The sequence below is a fragment of the Nestor notabilis genome, unplaced genomic scaffold (genome assembly GCF_000696875.1).
Source record: "Nestor notabilis isolate BGI_N333 unplaced genomic scaffold, ASM69687v1 scaffold664, whole genome shotgun sequence".
Classification (NCBI taxonomy): domain Eukaryota; kingdom Metazoa; phylum Chordata; class Aves; order Psittaciformes; family Psittacidae; genus Nestor; species Nestor notabilis.
In genome coordinates, this window is record NW_009924990.1 from 45,240 (window position 1) to 67,747 (window position 22,508).

The 22,508-nt window shown below is 37.3% G+C and overlaps 1 protein-coding gene across 1 annotated transcript in view; it reads right to left on the bottom strand.

Annotated features, from left to right (window-relative positions):
• The window catches only part of PDE11A (phosphodiesterase 11A), a 114,303-nt gene that overhangs the window by 39,112 nt on the left and 52,683 nt on the right, over positions 1 to 22,508 (bottom strand). The window contains exon 9 of the mRNA XM_010012826.1: positions 19,559 to 19,609. Within this exon, the coding sequence (XP_010011128.1) occupies positions 19,559 to 19,609 (51 nt within the window). The remainder of the gene's footprint in view (positions 1 to 19,558; positions 19,610 to 22,508) is intronic.

A 22,508-nucleotide genomic window follows, 5' to 3' on the forward strand; every position in this document is an offset into this window, starting at 1 on the left:
AACAATATATTCCAAATCTATTATGAGCTGAGCAACAGGATATTAACAAAGCAAGTCAAAAACAATTTCTTCCCACGTCAGTCTGAAACTTTTAAATATTTATGAGGTTTTACATTCCTAAATTTAACAGGAGTGCCATCATCCAAAATAACTGCTGAATTAATAGCCAGGAGATAACATTTGTGTAAAAGAACCATTTGCTTTACAACAGCAATAAAGGAAGCAACAGAATTATGAGTGTTGAGACTAATTTCAATAATGTTAAAAAAATGATACGATGTGGGGCTGCAGCAATATTCTGGCTGCACCTGGCATTGTCTGTCCTCAGCTTCTTATGCTAGAAATGCCGCAGCCCAGGGTTTATAGGAGAGCAGTCATTAAAACTTCATTTTTTTTAATTGCAAAGATATAAAAAATATTCATAATACAGAATATTAAAACATATCCATCCCTGAAATTTTGTTGCACTGCAGGACAAATTCCAGTGGATTTCTTAAAATAAACAGTAATAACAAACTCTCTTCCAGGAAAACAGGAGGGATGAAAACACCATGACAGTAAGAGGAAGGAGCAGGCAATTAAAATCCAAGTTAGAGTGAAATTATTTTTTAAAGCACCCTAGCGATTTAAAATCACTTAAAAGGTTTGTTTGCTTTTGAACATCTTAAAGTTCAATTTCCCCTTTCTAAAAACAATTAAGAACATTATACTCTGAAGTCTTTTCACCCTGCAGACCAAGCAATTTCAACACTCTTCACCCTTAAGAAAAATTCATGACTCTTCTGTGCTTGTATGGCAAATTAAAGCTGGACGTGTGCCCTCTTGTCATGTCTCCATACCCCCTGGTACTAAAGCAAAAATTTATCTTGAAAGGAACCACAAACACCAGCTGGGCTTAAAGCATGGAAGAGAACTGGTCTTGCCTAATAAAGTACAAACTCAGCAGTTACCAGACTGGGAAACTATCACCACTTCTAGGCAGCTTGAAAAAAGAGGATGTCATGCCCTGAATGAGAACATAAAGACAAGGTCTGTGGCTACCCCCTATTCACATGTGCATGGGATGGAGTGGGATGGATTCAGGAGGGAGGGAAAGCACTTACGTACTCAATTCAGGATCGGAGACAGATTCTCCTTTCCTCACTGCTCTTTGCCATCATGTGAATTGTTTCACAGCCTGCTTGGTATATGTGAACAGCTAGGAGATGAGTGACTGGTTGAGCCTTACCTTATATCTGCCATCCTGAAAGGGCCGTATGTCATTAATGACCATTTGGGCTGCTGTGGATGAACAAAGCTTAACGAAAACCTTAGGAAGCTAGAGATTCAAAGCTTTATGGAAACTTTGCAAGGCTAAATACTTGAAATAAAAGCTACTATTTGATGCTTAGATCTTACTGCTACTGAAGACAACTATTTCACAGTTTTAGAAATATGTCTAACACATACGCTGTATAGAATGTTTTCTTTATATTGTTAGCATGCAATTAGATAACAAAAAGGATAACAATTCATACTCATCTTTTCTTCTAGGCAGTATATGTTCACAGGAAAACGTGTGTCAGAAAAATGCATTATAATATGCACACACATATAACAGAGCATTTTATAACATTCTCACTGTAAGGGCTTAAAGAAGCAATTGCAGTCAACACAAGGAAAAGGGTAGACTTCTGCTCTTGCTGAATGTATTTCCTGAATGAAAGATGTTTTACATTCAGCTTGGCTAATGTTAACTACAGAATGCTTTCCTTTTAATCCTACTTTCAGTTTCTGTCATATGCCACACTAGTACGTTCATAGTTGCCAATACTGCTATTGAGAAAACATATGCAAAGCATACCACTAAATGCCCTCTTAGAAATTAACTTTAAATCAGTTTATAGTTATAAATAGCACAAGAATGGTCCTCTGGAGATGAGTGAAAAGGGGCAAACTTCCTGTCCTGAATAACTTGTAGGTGTGATAGCTGCTATAAGCTCATTATAGGTGTCTTGTTATTTTAGGATCTGGAAACACATTACTAATTCTTCCAAACAGGAAAGAAACTTTATGGATTTCCCTAATAATCCACACAGTTTTACAAATCAAACTTCCTGTGTGAGTTGGAAGTCTCATTTCCAGTATGTGAAAGCCATACTAACTTACTAACATCTCATTCCAGCTAGTCAGACATAATGCCAATGGAGATCAGCAGACAGGTCATGTGCTGCTAGCATAAAAAATGGTCAGAGAGAAATAACTCCTTATGTAGGGATGTCATCAAATATGAAATAGCAATTTGGATATTTAATAATCTCCTATAGCAGAATTTAGTTATGAGACAGTCTGGGTCAGTGGTGGAGAGAAGGAGATTTCAATGTGGTGATTACATTTTATCTCATCTTGCCATAATCTTATTTCATCCTTACAAATTGGCACACACTGATAGGCAGCTCAAGGAGTTTCTTAAACAAAAGATACCTACAGCTTAAGGGTTTGATTGTAATAACTTAATTCAGCATTACACAATACATGAAAATAGTTTTTGGTCCCATTTGATACTATGAACACAGGACAAAAATATCATTCCACAGATTGACTCAAGCTTAAGGGAAAGCTTACTAAATGATTTTGCACTAATTCTTCTAATAGCATATTCTTCACAATTTGCTATATTCATATCTTATAATATGATAAAATCAGATATAAGGAAGCTGGCGAGCTCTTCAGAAAACATTCTTTCTCCTGTTAAAACACTGACTACCATGGAAGCAGTCCAGCTAAACACAGAAAACACTGTGCTGAAATCCTACTTTGCTGTGTGAGTTTAAACTGTCTGTACTTCGGTTTTACGACCTGTGTGGATAAGACATTAGTCCTTATTATGTGAGGAAAACATTTTGAAACCTACTGATAAGTATATTAGCATAATTTTGTTAAAAAACCACAAACCAAATCAAAACAAACCCCACATTATGCCATTTGGTATGCACAGCTTCTTCCCCATGTGCTACCGGGACTATTCTGTAACAGTAACTTCAACTACTGAACATAGACCACTTTTTATATAGCCCTATGGACAATGACGTGGATGGTTAGCAAGGTTTCCTAATCAGAAAATACTGCCAGAAAAAGTAAAAAGAAACTCAAATACATAAAACATATAAAGATATCTCATGAAATACATGTTCCAGTGTAGCAGAAGACTAGCAAAACAATATGGTATGCCTCTTAACTCCCAGGGGCACTGTTTGAGTCAGGAGTACATGTACTATTTCAATAGCAGGTCAGGATCTGACCTCATTTGTACTCTATAATGAAATGGGAGCTTCAGACAACATGACATACACAAAAAAATAAGGCTACCCTTCCAACTATCTCTTCAGCCAGAGTCTCTCTCGAAAGATTAGGAACTGAAAAACCTTCAAGGCTGATCAAAAACTGCACAGAAAGCATCAAAGTGGGGAATATTTAAATGTGATGACTTCTTTATCTCTCACTTGATCTTCTATGAAGCCACTTTGGACACAGTATTTTCTGATGGCAAACATTTCAGTTTCTAATGGGTTCTTTTCCTGAATACAGGCTCCTAAAATATTTGCTTATACTTGTAGCTGCAGGCATCTTTTTAAAACATATATTTAGTCAGTTATTAGCAGTAGTGGACAAATGTTGCACTTCTTAGCCTTGGATGACCAAAGCCTGTTATGTTCCAGTCTGACACGTTCCTTACTCTCTCTAAAGGGGAAAGAACCAAATGTTTCAGCTCAGGGATGTTTTAATGCTCAGAGTAACCCTGCTGTAAAAGGCCTCCAGCTATTACTGTGGACTGTAGATGGCATCTCTCTGCCCTTCACAATGCTGAGTTGGTGCCTCTTTTCCAACGACCACCTGCAGGATCATGCCATCTAAAGGGAATTTTATATTTACAGTAAAGGGGAATGGCTGTGGTAGAGACTTAACGTCTGCATGCATATTCTCATCTGGATTTTGATTCTAATGATTTTTTAATGCGAGTATCACAGTAGCATTGCTGCTGCTTTCAGAGATTAAATAGTTGAGAATCAGGGAATCATTTAGGTTGGAACAAAGCTCTTGAGATCAGCCAGTCCAGTGCCCCTGGTTCAAGCAGGGCCAAAACACCTCCAGCATTATTTGTCCTTCAACAAATTTCACCAATTGCAGTTCTCTGAATGAGGTCACCGAATGAAGGGTTACTCTAATAACCAGAAATGGAGACTGGAATGAGATAGGGGTGAGGCTGTGGACTCATCTGAAGGCAGTTGGACAAAAACGTGACATAAGGAGAACTCATGCTGCCATGTAAACGCACTTTGCCACCGTCAGATCTACCAGACTCCCTGTTTCTGTGTGCCACGGTCCATGAATGTTTTATCCACCAACTGTTCAGATGCAAAAGACATTAATAGTGCCTGGAACAGGATTTATGTATTTTAAAAGTCTTCAGAGTAACCCAGCAGATAAGCAGAGAGTTGCAGTTGTAAAATCAAATGCCCAAACTCTGCCCAAAGTCCCACAGTAGGTGTCTGAGCTTACTTTGCTGGAAAAGGTCATTAATTGTTTTAGTCAAAGTTTTACATCTCTAAAATGAGAATATTGCTGCTCTTGCATCCAGCTTCAAAATCTGCAGCTGAAGCACATACAATTGATGCACACTGCTTCATCGGTGACTGGCAAACAGTGTAAGGTGTAATTTAGACATGAAATGTGCAACAAAGAAAGCTGCATTTAGTCTTGTTTCAATAAGTTGTATTTGGTTTGAACATTTACCAAACATAACTACTGCTTAGTATGAATACTGGTATTTGCTCTAATTAAAGGAGAAACTTTTAAGAAAGCTAAGCATTAAGAAAGCTATTTGTTTTGCTTCTTCTATTACAACAACAACAACAAAAAGCCATTAAGCAATATATCACTATCAAATACAGCATTTAGGAAATTTTTTGTATTATCACTGTACACTTAGGACAAAAATATGGTATTTATTTTCTCCTTTTGGTATGAAGCTATGTATGCCCTAGGAAATGATTTTTCTTACAATTTTATTTTTAAAAGGGCAAGGGAAGATATGTCATTGCAGCATTACACATGCTATTTCCAAAGATAAGTCCAGAATTATAGCTAAAACGCTGGAAGTATTTTGAATGTTTCTGATCAATCAGTCGTGTGTGAACATGCCACTTCCTGAAATTGGGACCCATCAAAAGGAATAATAAATTTCAGAGATAAAATTATTGCATTTAAGATTTGTTGTAAACTATAATAGAAAAGACACAAAATACGTTACTTATGTTGCTTAAAACCCAATCCTTGTTGTTAGAGTTGTTCCCTAGTACACAGAAACAAAATATATGGCAGCCTATAAAAGGAACAAGAAATTTTGATTTTAAAAGAACAGAGACATAAAATAAAAGCAATTAATGGTCTGAGAATCTATTATTCTTAAGGCCAAAGTCCATAACCACAGAAGCCTAGGACTGGAGTTTTACAGGGCATGCACATTCGACACAATGATCTCCCGAGGCGCGCAGAGGAGTGTTCACGTCCTTTTGGCTTATGGTGATTAGGAAATAACCAGTGTGTCACATACTACAGGCTAGCAACTGTCGACTTTTTATGACCATTGGTACAGATGAGAAGCTCATACAAAAGGGTCTATTCAGTCTCTGTCCCAGAATTTTAAATAAACACAAGCAGCAAACCTAGGGCAAGCATTTCTCCGTGATACAAAAGTGTCAGGCATGCAGGCTGCCATTTCCCACAACAGCCTTACTTGGTTTTGGTAGGCAGAAAGTCAGATTTGTTGCTCCCATGAAGAGCAGAATGGGTAATGCAGACTGACCCCATCATGCCTATAAATTTGGAAGGGTGAGGGAAGAGGGATACAAGGGAGCCTTTTCCTCAAGAAGACTGTCTAGGAAGGGGAGGGAAGACTAGCTGCTTCCCTGAAGACTAGAAGAGTAAAAACCTGAGGGTTCTTCTCACAGAGGATGTGATGTGAAGGTACAGGATGGAACTGGCTCTTTTGGTTGTAAATAGCCTAAGTTATGTCCAGTTGGACACATGGTGTGAGAGAGCATGTGAGAGAGCAAAAAGTGAAGGTGCTGCCAAGAACAGACACTACAAAAAGTTAAAAAAGCAGCAGTAAAACCTCAAAGCCCCACCAGTGCCACAGTGGCACATATAGTTCTGTTACATTACTTCTTCCTATCCCAGTGTACTCCAGCAGCACTCACTGCATCCAGGCTCATCTGCAGGACCACAGGGCACGTGGGGCCATGGCGGTGCTGTGGCAGTGCACAATGGCACTGCGTGGTGATCTTGATGGACACCAAAACTTTCTTTCTGAGCACCTGCAACAAATCAGGCTGGCAATACAGTGACTGGTGGTGAAAGTTATGCAAATATATGAGTGGGCTACTGCTCCACTGGGGGGAAAGTCCTATTTCAGATCTGCGACAGTGACAGCTATAGCACAAGACTGTCAGGGAGACAATAAATAATATTAAAACTTCCTTCAAACTTACAACATACATTTACAGAAAAGCTACAGAGAACATTGCAGGGATTATCTTTAAAACATGTTTTATCTTTGTCTTTTTCTCCTTTGTTTTTATTAAGTTCTGGTTGCAGGTTTAAAATAAATCCACTCATCCTATTCTGAATTCATATATCATTCCCTAGGAACAATAATTTTTGGAATGCCCAAAAGCGCATTCTCCAAAAAAACAGAGCTTCATCTTGCTACAGTTTAACAAGCCAAGAGGGTTATCCTGTGCAAGTCAGAGCAGACTGTGAATAGAGCCCAACACTTCTCCCCACTGCAGAATGTACATCCTCCACAGCACCTTTCATCCCAGTAGGCAGAGAAAGTCTGAGCCCCCAACTCACGGAGCTGCACAGAGCTTTAGTTCACTCACAACTCGCAGCCTAATCACCTATGTTTTCTGACAAAAGATAAAACTTACAGATCCTGCTTTTTTAACAAAACCAAATGATAGGCACTAAAATCTTTTATTTATTTAGCTCTTTACTTACTACCTATATATTACTAGCTTTATAGTTTTTCTTTAAACGAAAGTTGCTTTCATTTATTGTTATTTTGAAGTGAAAGGCTGCAACACAGCCATGAATACTTGTTTCTTGTCATTCATAAGCTTCTTAATGAAGGGTTTATTACATGTTAACTGTTCTCTATGAAAATATTCTTATGCTATTTGATTAATAACTGTTCCTTCTCTCCCGGACACCTTGCATCTGTCAAATCAATGTTTTGAATACAACATTTTATCCTATGCTTAGACAACATTGCAGAGGGGCTGCAGCATCAGCTGAGGAAGAATGAATCCCAGTGAAGAGGTCTCTCTGGTGACTCCATTTTAGGGACAATGAGGATTGTCCATGCCTGGCACAAAGCTGTGGGGTGCACGAATACCTCAGCCACCATTGACTCAAACAGAGAGGCAAGTCAACGTGCAGACAAGTGAGAAATGAGCCAGGCAAGGAGCTGCTCCAATTATGCCAATTGTAACCTTTCCTTGCCACCACCCACAGCAACAGGTGTCCTTCAGAGAAAGTGCTGCTAACACAAGTGGGTACCTTAACAGTAGAGTTTATGAAGGCCATAAACAAATATTTTTTTTGTTTGTTTTGGGGTGGGGTTCTTTTTGCATGTGCCTATAGGCTTGTGGTATGCCTGGGACAAAACACACGCTGTTGCATGGCAGCACAGAAAGCAGGGTCAGTGGAGTTACGTTAAAGCGCACTGAACAGGATGCTGCATGCACAGGAGGATTACAAAGGTGCTGGGAAACACTGACATCTGATGTTCTCAGTTTTTTTGAGCGTTCAGAGCTGGGTGTAGCCTGTTGAAAAGCACAAGCATACTTTACAGAAATGAAGTCATAAAATATTCAGTTTCCTGGCTTTGCCTGGGGTACAGTCTGCACGTTTTCTCTGTCGTTGCAGCAAGAAAGAGAAATGCTAGAGTCCTTTTCTTATATGTTTGAAGTGTTTACACTTTAAATTCAGAAGACTAAAACCACAGATTTGGTGAACTACTGACATGATTTCTCTGTTAGAAATTACATTTACTCTGCCTGGGATTTTGCCTAGACTAAAAGAGACTTCTGAGACTGAAACAATAGCTGAACTGCCCCAGTCAGACAACAAAACAGTGCAATAAGTAACCTGTAGAACATTGTAATCACAACTATTTTTTTTACATAATATATGCTAGATATAGTTATGGTTGAATGACACAGGCCCATACACCCCACATATGAACTGATCTAGAAAACAAGTGTGCATCCATGTGATTTTTCCCTTCAAGTAATCCCAAAGCCTAAGTTAATAGCGTACAGGAGCATGGTCCCTCCCACACTTGTGTGTGGGAACAGGTCTCTCAGCACAGCCCCATTCTTACCAGCTGATAGAAGACTGCAAAAAAAAAAAAAAAAAAAAAAAAAAAAAGGGAAAGAAAAAACCCACCACCAAAACCCAAACCCCAAAACTAGCTGGATCTGAGACTGTGGCTGTAACATGGCTGAACCCATGAAGATGTTTTTCCCAAGGCTCTTGGGTGACTCATGCAAGAAGAACACATGCCTGTGCTGCTAACGTATTCTGCTACATGCACACACACAAACGTTACGATGGTGCTAAATTGCGCTGGTATTACCTATTTCAGAATTTTACAGCTTAGCAGAAATGCTGTTGGGCGATCAGCCTTAAAGTGGAGCAAGGATGGCACCCAGTGGCCAAACGGGTTCATCTCAGAAAAACATTTCTCTATTTCCCATTCTTTACTTTAGGCCGTTTTAATTATAAAAAGGTTCTAGCTTTAATATTAAACTCCTTGGCAATGTCAAAAGCCTTTAAAGGACATTGTCTTCCTCCTCTGGGGGACATTTATGTTTCCTTTTGTGAAATATTTTGTAAAAAGCACCCTGCAAACCCACCTATAGAAACATTGCTATTAATAATTTTCAATCAATACCAGTAAGCATTTGTGACAACCAACTGTTTACAACCAGAACACTGCATAGAGGCAGAAATAACCAAATAAAAGTATTTTTTCCCTTTGTAGGGTATATGCTAGGCAAAATAATATTTTCTTTCCCTGGTTTTAAAAAATAAGTACAACTACCAGGGAACTTGTTTAATTTTAAAATTAAATTGATATTAATGCCAATTGTAGATCATTGGGTAGAAAATTTCAATCCAAATAAAGATTGTTTTAAAAAAAAAAAAAAAAAAAGCAACTTGATATTTTTTAACCAGCAAATTCCCAGATATAGCTGCCAGCCTGCTGGGGCTACAAAAGGAATCCATGCACAGGTAAAGACTAATTTAAAATGTGAAATATTATGGTTTACTTTTTTTTTCTTTGAAGAATTCTTTCTTCGATGAGTTAAAACAAACAGTACCATGGTCTTACTGGGCCATGCAGGTCTTGGAACAGTGACCTGTCGTACACAGGGCTAGTCCCAGGGATGTATATCAGCTGTATGAGAATAATTTGCTCCTTATTGATGGCAAAAGAACCATGATAAAGTCACAGTGAAGAACTCCTAAAGTATGATCATTTGCTGAAGTAGCCCGATTTTCTAAATTATTCTGGTCCAATTTAAGTGCCCAAGTCTTTGCTAGATAGACTTTTCTTCCTGTTTGAAAACCTTTTCAAACATAAATTCCCAAGTCTGTCACTGACTAAAGCGTACTACTTTATCATTTGACAAGTGTTGATTTTTTCTTTATATCGTTCATCAGATATTCCTCAGGCTTGCATGACATTTTAAGTGTATTCCATGCCTTATCACTTTTTGCATGGTTGTTGGCTAAATAGTGTAGCAATGTTGAACTGTATTTATTCCTCAGTGCTCTCCAGCTGACAAGAGACTCTTGTGGAGTATGATGACTGATCAGATAGAAGGACAGACAACAGATCTGTTGAATAATAAATCATTTTACCTTCACTTGTGAAAAATATTCTGTCCCCAACAATTGCTATCTCTAATTTCTTTTTCTAAGCATTCTCCAAAAGTAATTGTGGGGTTTAGACATAAAAAACAGATGGAAAAATACAAAACTTCCCATGTAAATAACAAAATCCAGTATTTGAGAGGAGCAAAGTAGCAGCACACTTTTTTAGTATGGGTAAATTAATAGCCATAAGTGTTTTCTTACTTCTCTGCTGAAAATTTATGTTGTTGAAGTACCACTGTATTAGCGTGAATAATTACTAATAAACTGAAAACCAGCCACTATTAAAAGCAATAACTCAGTAATATTTTAAGCTACTTTGGCTGTTGTTTTAGTACTGCAAAAGAATATTACAGTATAGCAGAAATTCTTAGAATTATTATCTAAATAAATTTAAATCTATTTCAGCTTTACAGAAGATGGGTTTTTTAAAAAAGTAGTACAAACACCAGGTTTTGGCCATGCACGTAATTTTAGTTTTCTGTTATTTTCAGTGCTTGAAGTTTATTACTTGTTATGGTATTTAACAAGGAGATTTAGGGTCTGGTCTAGCTATGAAGTAACTAATCTCAGAAGTAGTCATTTATTATTTAACATTTCTAGTTATTGCATGTGTTTACTCTGCAGTCAGAATATCAATATTGATTTTTACTTCTTTTTAATCCTAACCCTTAAATTCCCTTCTTTCTAACCTACAGTGTAAATGTACTCAGAAATTCTTTTGTATAGCATAAACACTTAAGAATAAATATGTTTTGCTTTTGCATATGAAAAAAAATCCACAGGAAATTCATTACTGACATACACATTATGCTCTTGCTCTGACATAATCCACAGACCAGAATCTATTCCTTGCTAAACGATGACTACCCCTTTAAAACATTAATTTACTGACCTTTGCTAAACTCATGAATAAACAAAAAAAAAAGTCTGGGCATGGATATACGATTAAACTGTGGGCTTTATCTATCTTCCAGGCCACACGTTTCTTTGTTTTGCCTTAACTCTCTCAAATCATATATAGCTTTTCCTCAAGAGAAGGATTTTTTTGAAACAAGATTTACTTATCTCCTACACTACAAAATAATCTGGTTTCATGCAGGCTTATACGAATGCAACACAGTTGCATCATACAAATCTTTTGGAGTCAGAAAGCAGAAATGTTGGAATCTTTCGTAGAGATGTTTTAATGTTTCTGTCCCCTTTTTGTAGATGGGAAACCAAATCGTGAAGAAGTGTCCTGCCCTGCTCAAATGGTATGACAAGATGAGGGCAAGGACCCAGTTAGACTACAGATATTCAGAGGTGGGCAGATGAGGCGGATGTACTCCTCATAATTGCTATAACCTTCCTTTACCCCACTGTAGCCAACAAAGAGGGCTGCCCTCTTCAGAGAGCAGTTCAGTGCCTGAGCCTCACCAGATTAAACTGCTCCTTGTAAACCCTCCTTCCACCACATCCTGGAAGATTCATATTTCATCTTCCCTGGAATGAAGGGAACATCTTACTCTGGGACCTCCATGTTTTCACCAGGAAATAATAAATATGGTCATTTTAGAAATACAAGAGGAATTCTTTCAGTGACCTTCTGCAGCAACTCAATCTCATCTTGATCAAGTATGAAGCCAGTAAATTCAAATTCTTAAATCTAAATAAAACAATGTTTAAATTTTTTGAAAGCAAATTCAGAATTCCTGTTAGCTTTTTCTATGAACTATCCCTAGAATTAGGGTAGACACTATAGTATGACACTAGTCTAGTATGACAGCTCCAGAATTTGTAAACAGGTGTTTCTCATGTCTCTGACACATTGAAGTCATCCCACTTTATTTATGATAAAATGCCCCATGGAAGAAACTAAAGCAAAAAACCCTCACTTCTTCCATGAACTTTCATATTGTTCTTTTATATGCCTTATTCTCAATAAAACCTATCACGCTGGAACAGGTTTCATGATGGTAATAATATCTCTATGAGGAGGGCTATTGTATTAGAAGTGCACCTGAGAATCACAGGTCCCAGCACTGAGACAAAGAGCTGAAAAATAGCTTAGCAGGACAATCCAGAAATGCTTCCAGGGGCAGATGGTTGAGAAAGGAAAAGAAACAGCTCATAATAAAGCAAATAATTCAGCAAACTCAGGAGTTTTCATCACATGCTGCTATCTGCAATTTCTGAGATTTATGACAGTAACGATCAAGTCACATTTTTCTTAATTTTAAACAGAAAAGGCATGGTTGCTTTTCTGGGTGATAAAAGTGATGCAAAGAATGTAGTTTCCTCTTTTTTTTTTTTTTCCCAAGCTGTGCTGTTGGAGGGCACTGATTAATAAGGTAAGAATAGTTCTATTGTGCCAGACCAAAGGTCCTTCTAAGCCCTGTGTCTTAGTTTTGAGAGTTACCAAGAGCAGGAAAGACTATTTGAACTGAAAAAACATACTTCCTTGGTGCACTCCTCTTGGGTACAGTAAGATGCACTTCAGAGATTTCCTAAGCCAGAGACAACTGTCTTCATACAACAGTCCTCATTTGCCTTTTCCTTTTCCTTCTACTAATTCACCATTTAAAACTCATTAAGTTCTACGGTGGTAGGTCATATAGATTAACTACATGTTTGCTGAAGAGAGCTCTTTAGTCAGATTAAAATATGTACTCTGCTAATCTCATTTGGTGCCTCTAAACCTAAATATTGTATGAGAAAAGACCATGAACAATCTTTCCCTAAACTTCTCCATGCCATTCCCTCTTCACTGAAATAAAAAAAAAATTTTAGTTTTATGTATCTTTGAACTACAGAGCACTAGCCTGATGTCAACAGATGACAGCCTTGCACTTCAGAAACTAGCATAAACCTCACAGTATTTTATTTCTAATCATTATTTATTATTTTTAATAATTTCCAATGTGTATGCAGTGTGTTCCTGACTTCTTGTTTCCATGACAACTGAAGACATAGGCACATGTAAGAGCATATGAAATAATGTAACACAATAAAGACCTCAGTTTCATGAATTATGAAACACTGCTTTAGGTCTTATGTGGACAGTGCACGTGGAAAAGCAGAGAAAATAAACTGTTTTACATCTTGTGAACATGTGTGTTTCTCTAAAGGGAACACAGCTCAACATTAACGCTTAAGCCCTGTTTACCCTCAAGGTTTCTTCTAATTTTTTCTCCCATTGTTGCTACTTTCAGTGGAACTTGAGCAGCTGGGATAGCACTGTGGAAAAGCTCAGTGCAGGTACAGATACTCCTGTAACAGCCAAAGGAGCGTCCAGGAGTCTGTGTGACTCGTCATGGAGGACAATCTGAAAAATACTTGAGCGCATGAATAACTTCATGCAGTTACGCAGAACTGTAGGTCTCTAAAGAACTGCACGTGTTTCACCATACGCACGTCTGGGACCACAGCTTGCAATACTGACTGCAGTGTGATTAGATGCCTTCGGTCCTTCGTACACCCATGTTACCAAAGAGATTGAAACAGCAGCGTCATCAATGCACAAAACCGTCATCTCTAGCTACATTTATTTAAATGGAAATATTGCATAAGTGGTCCAAAGGTCAGCTTGCCTTTCTGAAATTTAATTACTGAGGAAGACTATAATGTAATTACTATAAACCACTACAAATTATTTGATTACCGGAATACACAAGTAACTAAAATAGTTCTAAGTTGAAAGAGGGCATCACAACGAAGAATGACATAGCCTAGAAATGCTCTCCCAAACCTTACAGAGGTTGGAGATAAAATTAATACATAAAATTCAATTTTTCACTGTGCTGCCCACTCTTATGCATTTAAAAGCGGGTATAAAATTGTAACAGCAGACGACATGAACAGCAAATTCATTTTATATCATACATGTAACTCACTCCAAGTATCAAGCTCACTTAGATCCATCAGCTTTCATGGATTCAGCTGTTTACACTGCCATATACATCAGCAGTCCTAAAAGTCGTTTCCTCTTTTGATTCAGCCCTTTCCATCATTTATTATAAATGTCTGAGTGTTTAAGAGACACGCAAAAGCCCCCCTATATAGGAATAGCTCTTAACTAGCCATACCTCAGGCTATGGAATTGAGAAATACAGGAATTGTTATTCACGCTACATTTTGAATCAAAGATTCTGTAAAGCAGGTGATACATTATTTACCGTTGTGTGGCTCTCCTGTGTGCTGTTTGACCTAAAAAAGGGAATCTCTCACAGGGCTATAAATAATGCATTGCAGTCATTAAATATTGATCTGGCTTATACCATTCACAGCTCACAATTACGTTAGTTTTTTAAAAATAGCTTCTTGTATATTACCTATAATAGGACAGTGTTTACATATTCTCTTTGGAAACTATATTAGTTAAATTTAAAGGTGATGCGTTTGTGGGACAGCTTACTAAGCCACAGGACTTGTTCATTGCTGTCTCAGAAGTCTGTAACTCTTGCTGTAAATATCCTGTCCTGGACACAATTCTGCATTCTTTACTCATGTATCTTGGCTTTCTATATTTGGCTAAAAGACAACTATTTTTAGGCTTGGAAAGCTTGCATTTCTGTGAGAAAAAAACATGGCACTACAGGACAATGCTATAGGGTAGCATCAATCTTGGATTAATCAGACTTCACCAGCCTTACATTTTTCTACTCCAATAATAAAAATGCTTATAGCTAAACACTTGTGCTAGTACACAATGGAAATAATGGAGCTGTCTTTTATGTCTACAATAGAAGAGAGAACTGCATTGCCACAGTTTTTAAAATCATACCTATTTCCAACTTAAAAAAAACCCCACAACTGAATATTGATGTATGTATGATTCATTGGTGCATTACTTCAGCTTATCTTGCCAAAACTGAGTTTGAATTTAGTGTAGTTACATAGATGCAAGTGAGAAGCATTGTGATAAATCAGGCTCAAGGCTTCAAAGAGACATTCTCAGATAAGAAAGATATGTTTGCACTCAAGATGGATTTTTTTTTTGTTTTACTTGCAAATGCCCATGGGAAGTAAAGTTTCATTTTTCTCCCTATATCTAGAGCAATGGTATCAGAAATTCACCTATTGCAGTAATGCAGCACGTATCAGAAAACCTTAAAAATATTATGCAGCTTATATGAACTTAGTAGTATGTCAGATTTAATTTTTTTTAAGCCACCATAATCAAAATTTTAAATAATAAAAGTTGAAAAATATTTAGCAGCAAATAAATGTAAAATAATCTGGCAACAGAAAGTCTAAGTACAATATTTACTAGAGATAGTATGGTTTTGTTTCTCTTGTTTTAATCCTATAAATCATTCACAAAAACCACATCCTCCTTCTTAGATCCTGGAAGTACAGTGCATATCCTGAACATAGGAATAATGTCAGACACCCCACAATTTATTTTGGTTCAATTGCCTGTTATTGAAAGTATCAATTCAGCTTCTAACGTTTTCTCTATTTTAAAATCTTTTCAGGAAGAAAAGGACCCAATTTACACTGTGTGACAACTCAAGTTTCATTTAACCTACATTTTAAACTGGCATAAAAAGAAGACTGGATCTTAAAATTATATTTTTCTTTTTCAAAGATGTTACTCTATCAGAAAATGCAATACTGAAGACTAACTGCCATGACTAAATAAAGGGAAGGTGGCAGAGGGAACATTACTATGCAATTTTACAAAATGCCAAAGCTGAAGAGAGCAACATCTTGCTGAAATCAATGGCTAACCTCACATTACCCTCCCTGGAGCCAGATCATCAGCTAGAGGCAAAGTAGTTTGCTCAGGCTCTGAATCCAGATCTCTGCAGATCCACTTGTGTCTGACTCAAGGACTAAGCCCCCTCTCTGACTACCAAAACAAGCTTACTGGGTTAAGTGCATGAGTTTTTCATTCCCACTTCCCCTGAGCATGGGCAGTGGACCGAGTGGGTGGCTCAGCCAGGTCAGCAGAGCAGCACCTGCCTACACTGTGTCTGAGCCTCACACCAGTCCTGCTGGCACTGGCCTTCCAAGAAACGTGTGCCTGCTACCCTAAGTGCTAATGAATCCCAAAAGCTTTAATGCAAATAATCAAAAGGACTGGTGACACGAACTTTTACAGTAATTCACATAATTGGATTATCTAATTAAAACCCCCCATCCATTCACTAATAGAACGATTTCTAGTCATGCAAGCATTTTTAAACTTAGCTTTCAGATTTTTATCAGTGAATGCTATATCCTAGTAACAACAGAAGTGGGTCCCTTAAAAAAAGGTGCAAAATCACTGTTCAACTTGAATCTATGTTGCTGCTTTGGCTTTAGACAGTTGTAGAAATCAGAGATGGAATAGGCCAATTGCATGACATGGTCCATTATCATACATTTATGTTTCACTGCTCCATACTGTGAACTTCCCTTTTTTAATCTCCACAACCACTGGTGCTCTGCATTTTTTCCCATCCCAGCATCTGGAAAAATGGGGTTTTTAATTTCTTAAGGGTTTTTTTGTTTCAGAAATTCTTAGGATTAGTAGCAACAGTATTTTCAGAACCTTCACTCAGTGATTATATTTAATTCTTAAAAATATACCACATATATATGTGAATTTGTGTATGTGTGAATTCATCCAATAACAGTGGGAAATTATTGACAAAATTTCAAGTAAAAAAATCAACTTTAACTAACCTTGTACTGCTTTCTGTAATGCAGTAAAATAATTCACTGTTAAAAGTCAGAGGAAAAATAAACTTCAAGTAAACTTGTAATTTTTTTACTTTGCACCAGAATACTCTTTCAATCTTAGGTAAATAAAAATTAATGAAGAAGCATTTTATTAATATTATAAAGAGATAAGATGAAAGAGATGGAAATAAACAACTTGAACTGGGAGGAAGAATGTGTGATCATTCCCATGCTGCTGGGGTCCAGTAATGGTATGTTTGGGATAGTATGTTGAAAAGTTATCAACTCAAATGTATTGTCACTCCCAAGTCATTAACTACCTTTAGGTCCTATGTCAGTCAAGAGCCAGTAGTGAACGGTTGGCATTACTCTCATTTAGATGTTTCTGTCATGTGAATCTGTTACTATTCTGACTGAACCAGAACATCGGGTAAATTGTACCAGACATTTCCTCTGACATCTGCCAATAAATCATCAAAAGGAGAGGGGACAGGTTTAGCCTCAAACCCCCCCAGAGGGAGGAATTGTTTATTAGCCAGTCAGGTCTAGAAGATGACCCTAATATAACAAAGGGGTTATACAAAATATAACAATATAACAAACCGAGAGAAGAGCATTGGTTTCAGAGTAGGATGCCCCAGGAGACCTCGACAGGGAGACTGGCTGCCAGAGCTCTGCAATGCAGAGAGACAGAAGCAATTTCATCCCACAGATGGATGGCCCTCTCTGGGGATGAGCTCTCTGTCGAAGACCCACAAGACACGCTGGTCCTCCCTGTGGTTTTGTTGGGGTTTATTTTGTTCACAACTAGTGCTGTAAAGCACTAACAAAGACTGACTACCTGGCACTCATTTTGTCAGGACTGAAAGCGAGACAACTGGATCACAAGAAAGGGAAAATTTTTCTTGAAAAATATCTCAGCTTAGTTTAAGCATAGATTGGTTATATTCCTCATTTTCCCAGCTATCTTCGTTATGAATCTTTATCATAGTTACTAATGAATAAATGCTTTTCATTTCCTTTTACCTTATCATTAACCATTAAATAGATAATTACATGCCTTCAGGGAAAATGAATAACAAAAAAACATTCCTTACTTGGAGACTGGCAAATCTATTGATGGAAACACTTGCAAAAACAAGTAGGATAGCTCCTCGTCACACTAGTATCTAAGTCCAAAGAGTGACATAGAAAGCTCTTATTTCAACTACGCAGACCATGATGGAGAACTCTCTTTCGATGGTTGAAAGTAACCAAGAAGTATGGCTCTCTGGTATCTGGAAAGATATTGGTTGAATCCTGACTCTCATAAAAGCTGTATTACAAGTGCTTATTCTAAGGTAAAAAACAAAAAACCAAAAAAAACCCCACCCAACCAACCAACCAAAAAAACCCCAAAAAACACCACAACAAACCAAAACACCAAAACCAAGAAAACAAAAAAACAAAACAAACAAAAAAACCAAACAAAAAACCCAAAACAAAAAAAAAACCCACAACAACCAACAAACCAAACCAAACAACAACACAACATCAAAACCCCCCAGAAAACAACAAACCCAAAATAAACAAAACCCCAACCTTAAAAAAATAATTATATATGGTCCTTTACCCTTTCTTTTGCCCTCCCTCTCACACAGTGTTCAGTGTTTTTTGCCAAACATAAAATATAACTTATTAAGCACACAAAAATATTTTCTGCTGGCTACAGCATTGGAATGATCTTCAAGCATTTATGATTCCAACAATAATTCAGTTATCTAATCGTCATCTTACAAAAGGGTAGGTAACTGCACCAATAACTACCATGGAGGGAAACTATTACCCCCTTATCACCAGATATCAATACAGAGTTCTAAGGCACAGCCATCATTTGGGCAATAATCTACCAACTAATAACTAACCAGCCCTTCCTCAGCCCAGATAACTCATCCTTATCAGTCTCTGCTATGTCACCCCAGGCTTTCCAATTTGACTACAGCCACCCTCAGAGATAAGATCGCAGCCAGCCAGCCAAATGCCAAAACAACCATCTAATTTTTCAGCCATACAGGTGCCGGGGAGCCACAGCAGGGAATGCCAGCAGTGTGGGGTCACAACAGCCCAGATCTCCTTCCTGGTCCCCGAGGCACTTTGCATATAAGAAAGCAACACTGCTGCCCACCACAAAAGCCTCCCAAATGGCTATGAGGAGCCCTCTACAACACTGACACCTCACAGCCAAGGTAAGTGACACCAAGTTTTCCTAGCATTTCCTCATGCAGCAAAGGACAAAGACTGTCATAAAAGCAGTGCTGGAGTGCTGGCAGAGGTGAAAGAGCAAGGTCACTGTTCCCCTACTCTCTACCGCTTGGAAAGGCAGGATTCAGTGGGAACACATTGTTATTGGTCCCCAGCAATGCTATATTCTGCACACAACACTTCACAGTTCTGCCCAGGGTGCTTACTGAAGTCAGAAGAGGATTTCTCACCATCACATCCAGCCTTCTAAGCCTATGCACAATCTTGATAGTGAATGCTCTGCTTTTTTAGCAAACGCAGGACAGCTTCCACACTATGAGCATGTAAAGTCTCAAGTTCTTCTTATTTCCTCTAGTCTCTTCCTCACCTCCCACTGTGGTATGACTTTCCTGTGGTGGTTCTTGCTGAGAAGGCCACCAAACCCACACTGATGCGCAGTTGAGCAGCTGGTGCTGGGACAATGGTATTTTGCTGCTGTGTACCCATTACTGCAGCTCTTTATCCTTTGTAAGACTTTTTCCACCTTCCGTGCCTAACAGCCTAACATGTAATCCATCCTTCATAAGTAATTGTTAATTATGATTTTCTGCCTTTGACGAAAACTTTTCTCTCAGATAATCTACATCTAGTTTATTTTACTGTTATATTTTCAGAAATAATTAAAAACTTAAATCCTTACCTTAAATTTATCAACTTCTGCCTTCGAGCATGTTGCATGATAAGATAACACCTGACCCAGAACAAAAGATAAAAACACATTTTTGTAAGCTTGATAGATAGAAATAATAGGGCTCCATACTGCAGTCTAATCAATGATGTTTAAAACAAATTTAATTAATATTTATGCACGGTAATTCAATTCTGAATGTCAGCATATAATAACTAATTGCAGGTTATCAGGTACACATTTGGCATTTCTGTTGCAGGGAATTTTATAGGGAATCATGGACAATAAACAATTTAATATTATAAGCATTCCTACATTGTTCTCCTGTTCTACAATTAAAAGAATTTAATGTAAAAATAACAGTAGATTTATATACTTTAAATAACGCTTGTTGCAATACTGTAGAGCTTTATGCCTTTGCTAGTGGCGCGTAACTACATGCAAATTAGCACCTCTTTGTTGTGCCTGACATTCTCTTCAGTACCATTCTGGAGATGAAAGCATCAAATAAAATGCATAAAGTAATGCACACCTCCACTTATTACCTGTAAGTATGCATACATTTACATGGAATACATAATATTCTTATGTGGCAATAGCAACACTGAGCAACACCCCAGAAGATGCCAGAGCCATGCTGTGTACTGGACCCACCAAGGTCTGACTGTGTGGGATGAGGCTCTTGTCCTTGAGGGAGCTCACAGGGCCAGAGCACTCCTGGCAAGGACAGGTCTTCCTCACCACACAGAAACATCCTGTCTACTTACGCGCTACAGCTTTGATATATATTTCTCATTTTGAAATTGTTTTCATCTGTGAATGTCTCTGTTACTCATATAAATACCTAAACCCTATCTTAAATGCCCTTGGCTTGCAGTACCTTGTGGCAATAAGTCCCAAGATGTGTTTACTCATACCAGTTTTAGAGGTGTCATCTTTTACAGTAACAGGAAATCATTCCTGCACTACAAAAGAATAAACAACAATAACAAACACCAATTCATGTTTTGTCCAGTGTTTTGTTTTCTGTAGCTATACATCATGTCCTTCCTCTAATAATATCTATTTTTCTGTCCAACCATATTGCAGCTTCTCTCAGAAATCTATAAGATTAGTTAAATTGTGTTTTCTGCTATGACAGATAACACTTAATACCAAAATTCTTGTCAAGCTTCTCCTTTACCTGCATTCATTATATCCCTCTAGATCTCTACAGTCTTCCTTAATATTGATTATTCTAATCTTCTAAGCATTCACAAATTTTGTTTCCTTAATATATAAAATACTATTCAGCCTGGTTTTGAGTCATATGGCATCCTATTTTCATCCTTTCCCCATCATTTATTTACATTCTGGTTTTCTATTTATTAGTCAACCTTACGAAAATTCTATATGAAAAAGAGTATCTGTATATCTGCATAAGAATCTTATTACAGTATGTATCAAATTGATCTATTTTACATCCAGTATGAATGTCATTTCAAATGCCTCTCATTGCCATCCTACCTAAATACACAAATACTATTATTCTATTACTGAAAAATGGTTTCGTAGTCCTTCAGCATATACCATTCTTTTGTTCAGTACTTTGCTCTATCTTCAATCACTTTACACAAACATTATCAGGAGTTGTTGCTCATTTATAGAAAGAATTACTCTTCACTGAAGCACAGTGGCCATTTATCAAACCTATAACCTACATTCAAGCTATATGGCTATGAGTATTTTCTTGATCAAAGAAAGAAGCTGTATTTTAAAACAAGAAAATCTTATTTCATTGATTTTAGTAGTAAATAACAAACTTCCATGTTAGCTTTCATCCCTGTGTATCTGAATGTGATATTTGGCATTGCTTGGGTTTTTTGCCAGGAGGAATATTCATTCTAAGGTGCCATATTGCACAAATATCTGGGGCATATGAGGGCTTCTAGTATTTCATTATTATGGTATGTAAAGAATAAGGAATCTTGCAGAAGGCCTAGAAGGGAAAGTTTTTAACATTTCCTCCTAAATGGATACATATACAGGGATAATAAAAAATAAAATAAAATAAAAAGACACAAGAATGTTTCCTAACACAAACAGTCCTCTTGACTTTAAAAAGCCTTAACATGCCTACATGCTTTACAGGGTATATCCCCCATACATAGATAAATACCTACAACCCTAAAGCAAATAAAAACAATACATAATTATGCTATCTTCGTAGCAATCTGGTTTGGTTTGATTTTTGTTTTAATAGAGAGAAATTCATACCTCAATCAGGCCAATGCTGGCTTTGAGGTTCTTATCGTAATGGTAGGTATTGTATAAATTCAAAGAGTTACACAGTTAAAGGGTGCACATGTTAGGGTTAGCTAAATCATTTTTGTTTACTGAAATCTTAGCAATATTACCCTTTCATCAGAGGAATCTTTTAAGATTAATCAGTCTTGCATAATGCTTTTTAAAAGATCATAAATTTCATTCAAATCATTCTTAATTATTGTTTAAGCAGGAATAATGTAAATTTGTAAAGCTGTCCTCAAAACTCCAAGCCTTGTTCTCACCAAGATAATTTTAAGTATGATTATGTTTAAAGCCTACAGAATATACCAGAGAAGAATAGTGGTTTACTGTTGAATCAGCTTACAGAAGATTAAATAATAAGACTTTTAAAAGAACGTTCTGCATTTCAGTTTTTTCTATAGCAGCTGGTAGATTTCTATTCTTCATAAACGGGGGGGGGGGGGGGGACAGCAGAAACAGGAAAAGAAATTAACACCAAAGGCAATGGATAAAAAAAGAGAAAGCTTTTCATCCATTTAGCTATTCTATAAGTATTTTATGGAAAGACGCGATGTGTCGGTAAACGCCAGAACTTTGCATTATGTATTAGCCTTGGCCCACAGTAGAGCTCTTACTGAGCTTCCAGCCATCCCATCTGGACTTTATTCTAGTTAGACATATATCTGATAAGGGT